General features: G+C 32.2%; 1 protein-coding gene across 1 annotated transcript; it reads left to right on the top strand.

Annotated features, from left to right (window-relative positions):
• Positions 1 to 1,546: 1,546 nt before the first annotated feature.
• On the top strand, positions 1,547 to 4,671 carry LOC107914031 (uncharacterized). Its single transcript, XM_016842746.2, has 3 exons — positions 1,547 to 2,091; positions 3,006 to 3,157; positions 3,846 to 4,671. Exons 1-3 carry the CDS (start codon positions 1,851 to 1,853, stop codon positions 4,515 to 4,517), a joined length of 1,065 nt encoding a protein of 354 aa, XP_016698235.2. The 5' UTR covers positions 1,547 to 1,850; the 3' UTR covers positions 4,518 to 4,671.
• The last annotated feature ends 202 nt before the right edge of the window (positions 4,672 to 4,873 follow it).

The raw sequence follows: 4,873 nt of genomic DNA on the forward strand, positions 1-4,873 counted from the left end.
ATTTAAGTTATAAAATTTGTTTGGTATATTACTTAAAATCAAGTATGTAATATAATTAGACCGTTTGATAAATGTAAATTTTAAGTTATGAAAAAAATATTTAAATAATCAAGATCGATATAAGCTTAGTATAATTTAGAACCCTAATAATAATTAAGAGTAGAGTTTTATTTCATTTATACTTATTATATCTATAAATATAGATTTTGGACTATTGATCAATATTATTAAAGGCTTCCCAACAACTCGAGTAGAAAGACTTATTTATATAGTGTTACTCGAAGAAAAGTATAAAGCATACATTTGGGCTGATGAAGGAGGAAGACCAGATTTCATAAAAAAAAAATGATCACAAAGCGATTTAAACTCGTGTCTTTGACATACATCAATGACTTTTATCATATATGTTTTGCAAAATATTCAAATTTTATATGCTAAGAAATTTAGATAAACTGTATCTGAATATATTCATTTTAAAAAATGTTTTTTTATGTTTTTTAAAAAAGAAAAAAACTTAAATTTTAAGAAATCGAGTTATTATGAAATTTTAGTTTATCTCTATAACTCAATTTTCTAAATAAAAAAAAAACTAAGATTTTGATGTCAAAGATGTATTAAAAAAAACTCATGTTTTTTCAACTTTTTTTACTGGAAAAAGTACTAAAAATTTAAAAAAGTAAAATTATTTTTTTCCTCTAAAAACTTAAAATATTCCCTATAAAACCAAATTAATTCTAAAAAATAAAATAAAATGATTTTTCCTATAAAACCCCAAAATTTTCATATAAAAACTCAAATAACAAAGTTTCCCTTTTTTATTGGAAAAACATTTAAATTATTTCTAAAAAAGAAAAAATAAAGAAAACTAAAAAGATAAAATAGTTTTTCCTCTAAAATTGGAGTTTTCCCTATAAAACCCTCCATTTCCCCTTTTATAGAAAAGGTTAAAATCAATTAAAAAATAAAGAATATTAAAAAAATGTGACCAAAATTAAAAATTATTAAAGTTGAGTAACCAAAATAAGTGTACAGTAATATTGAATCAATGGCGAGTAACCAAAATGAAAACAATTTTTAATGATAGTGCCTAAAATACTTATTTTATTTCCAATTCTTTTCTATATATTTTGCGTAAAATAATTAATGTTGGGTTCGATTGAAAGCTTAGGGTGAGTTTGAATGGGCTATGGAGTGCGGTGCATTTAATTTACTTTTTGTCTCACACCATCGTATCTAATATCACCGCCATCCTTAATTTGGGTGAGTATTTCAATAATGTCTAAAGCGCATAAAATAATTCTGTCGTCAAAAATTGTGTTCTAATAATTTTTTTGACGAATTCTTGAATTTTTCATTAGTAGAGTTGTTTGATAAATAATAAAATAAATGTATTTACGATTAAGAAAATAATATTTAATATTCTTTGAATAGTTTAGTTAAAATTATCCTGTGTTAAAAAGTAATTAGTTGATAACAGCGAGATAATGTAATTAATAAAATATAGTTTAGTCATAAAAAGAATTAGAATAAAGCATTTTTATAATTTAAGCGGAGAAGAAAACTGAATCGGAAAAAAAAAATCTGAAAATAAAGGTAAAAATAAAAGCGAAGCATATTCTCACTCTATTCGAGTAGCGAAGAGTCATTTTCAGTTCCCTAGCCGTATTGTGTGTCTAGTTTCTTTTCATCTTTTAACATTTCTATTGGTAATCAAATCCATATAATCTTTTCAAGGTTTTCTCTTATCATCCTGTTTTCTCCTTTTCTTTCTTCCAAACGGGACTGTTGTTTGGAAAGAAAGAAAGAAAGCAAAAGAAGATCAAGTGGCTGACTGACTTTTGAGAAAAAAAATGGATCTGTGGGCTGTCCACTTGAAGAACGCAAACCCTGGGAATCCTCCTGCTTCTGCTTCTTTGTTGTTGAAGAGGAATTCGATTCCTGAAAGACCCAATTCTTGTAAGGTTTCCAACTTCGGAGTTCTTCCGATCGGGGTTTCAAGAACATGCCTCCCTTCATCTTCCATTCGTTCTTTCACCGTTACGTCTATGGCTAAGAACAATAATCACGATAGTTCATCATCCCCTTCTTTTGGTATGCCTTTCTTTTCTTCTCATGCAAATTTAGGAAGAATCATGGCTTTTGACTTTCTTTTTTGAAAAAGAAAATTTCAGTCATTAGTTCTGTGTAATTTGTAATTTATATGTTTGGGTTCTTGAAGCTACTTCTTGTTGAATTCTTGAACGTGATTAAGGATGATTACCCTATGTTTGGATTGGATTGGAGTGAGTGCGGGTAAGGGAAAGTAAGGTGTTATTTTGAAACTTATGGAACAATGGTAAACTCATAAAGATCACTGATTTGATATACTAGTCTTAATTGTGGAATTGTTTATTGGGATTTCAGTTTGTTCTATTCTATGGAATATTTACTATTGCCACAGGTAATGTTATTGTATTAAAATTTAAGTTATTTTAGTCCAACTGCTGAAGCTTTTTCTCAAGTCCTTCCAAATGTGATTTCAACTGTTTATTGTGTCACTTTTTAAAGAATGGTAAGTAATAAGGACGTACAAATCTGTTCTTTTCGTACACTATGTTTGGTTGGAAGGAAGCTCATGTATCTATTCTTTTTTCCCCATCTTGTTCTATATCTAAAATAAGCATTAGTTCATTTAGATTTTCTTTTTTTTTTGTAGGGGGGGTGATTTAAAGGTGGGTGTGGGGGTTATTAGGGTTTGAGCCATGCTTTTATGTCTCACAAGCCTCATGTGGCTAGGCCAAGAGATCATTGCCTAAATTCATTTAGATTTGGTGAATACTCTCACTGCAACTTTTCCTTTAATTTTGGCCTTATATAATTTATTGGTCCCTCATTCCTTCTTTGTTTCCTTGTTTCATCTTGTTATTATGACTTGGTGTAACATACCAATACATAAGTTGGCATTTTAGAGTTCTTGCAATTTGAATATTTACATAGTTATTGAATGTTTGTGGTAATTTATCCAGGAAATGGTGATCAATCTATTCCTGACCGGGACAGTTCAAGAAGAAATAATTCTTCAGAGAGCAATAAATCTAATGGTGATGCTTCTCAGAAGTTCCTTGATGTAAACACAAACTGGAGGGAGTTCAGAGCAATGCTATATAACAACTACCAGGTGATGTTTTTCTTCTATGTACCTGATGCTTCTCCAATATTGAGGGATCTTGCTCGGATTCAGTTGTGTGTTGGCTATTTCAATAGTTCTGTCTTCTTCTTTATATTCAGTTTATTATACTGTTTTCTTCTTGGATTCACAAGATAGCCGAAGGTCCAATGTCAATAACTTCCATTTTATGATTCTTCTCATTAGTTAAGACATTACTAGAGAATAACCATTACGATTTCATATAGCGTATTAATTAGATTAGTTATTATGTTGTTCTTACTCTTCATCTTCATTGAAATACCTGTGTTTGGAATTGGTGTCTGAGACCTTGGTGTGACTGTATGAGGATATGACTCAAAGGATCCCTCAAATACATGGAAGAAAAATTGACTCTACCCTTGTTGGAAGAATCCCGTATTTGACACTAACACCCAAGTCCAAGTTGATATAGATGTCTAATTTTGTAAACTTGAAGCTGAATCTGGTCATATTGGTAGAACTCTATTGCTTTTTTATCATTTTCTGCCTTGGATATGCTGCATTTGGAAGCAAAACCTGTATGCTTAATTGCAGGGTTATTATTAGGTTTTTTCGATGTCAATTGACCTTTTAGGAACATGACAAGCATTGCAAGCGATGTGCAGAAAATTTGGATGCTCTATAGAGACATTTTAACTTTTGTGTAAATTTTTAACAGGTGGAAAAGACAGATTCCGTTGCTCAAGGTGGGACACCTCATGTGTCAAAACCTCTTGGCCCGAAATGGGCTCACCCACTTTCAGTGCCGGAGACTGGCTGTGTTCTTCTTGCCACTGAGAAGCTTGATGGAGTTCGCACCTTTGAACGCACGGTGGTTCTCCTTCTCAGATCTGGAACCAGACATCCACAAGAAGGGCCATTTGGGGTTGTTATCAATCGCCCACTTCACAAGAAGATCAAACACATGAAACCCAATAATAATGAATTAGCCACTACTTTTGCTGATTGTTCCCTGCACTTTGGGGGGCCTCTTGAAGCGAGTATGTTTCTTTTAAAAGTGGGAAAAAAGTCGAAGATTGGTGGGTTCGAAGAGGTGATTCCTGGCCTCTGTTTTGGTGCTCGAAATAGTTTGGACGAAGCTGCAGAGCTGGTGAAGAGAGGAACACTCAAGTCACAGGATTTCAAGTTCTTCGTGGGGTATGCAGGATGGCAGCTGGATCAGTTGAGAGAGGAAATCGAATCAGATTATTGGCATGTGGCTGCATGTAGCCCGCATCTGATATTCGGAGATTCTTCTGACAGTTGGTCAGAAAGCTTGTGGAAGGAGATTTTGCAGGAAATGGGTGGTCACTACTCAGAATTAAGCAGGAAGCCTAAGGAAGATATATAGTGGGGGGTACCTAACAGGTAAAAATGTAATGACCTAATGGATGAATATAGAATTAAGATGTTGGGTATTGAATCAGGTATTTCTTAAACTATAGATGTACAGAATATTATTATCTGCCTTCTTTAGTCAATTGATCTTCTTTCTTCTCTTTTCAGAGTCTGCTATCTAACCCTAAAACCAGGAAAATACTAATCATTCTTCTTTTCTCTTCTCTTCTCTTCTCTTCTCTTCAAGAATCATCTGGTCTTGTGGTATATTGTATATACCCAGAACTGGGCGATTAATGATCCAATAGAAAATAATTAAAAAATGAAAACATTTTTACAAAAAAATCAGTTTGTGTTTTTTTTAATAAA

Source organism: Gossypium hirsutum, chromosome D05, assembly GCF_007990345.1.
Source record: "Gossypium hirsutum isolate 1008001.06 chromosome D05, Gossypium_hirsutum_v2.1, whole genome shotgun sequence".
Lineage (NCBI taxonomy): Eukaryota > Viridiplantae > Streptophyta > Magnoliopsida > Malvales > Malvaceae > Gossypium > Gossypium hirsutum.

Bases quoted from the DNA above. Each gene is read 5' to 3' on its own strand.
- LOC107914031 (XM_016842746.2), top strand. From the start codon at position 1,851: ATGGATCTGTGGGCTGTCCACTTGAAGAACGCAAACCCTGGGAATCCT. The intron at 2,092-3,005 runs GTATGCCTTTCT...TAATTTATCCAG, and splicing joins TTCATCATCCCCTTCTTTTG to GAAATGGTGATCAATCTATT. The intron at 3,158-3,845 runs GTGATGTTTTTC...AATTTTTAACAG, and splicing joins TGCTATATAACAACTACCAG to GTGGAAAAGACAGATTCCGT.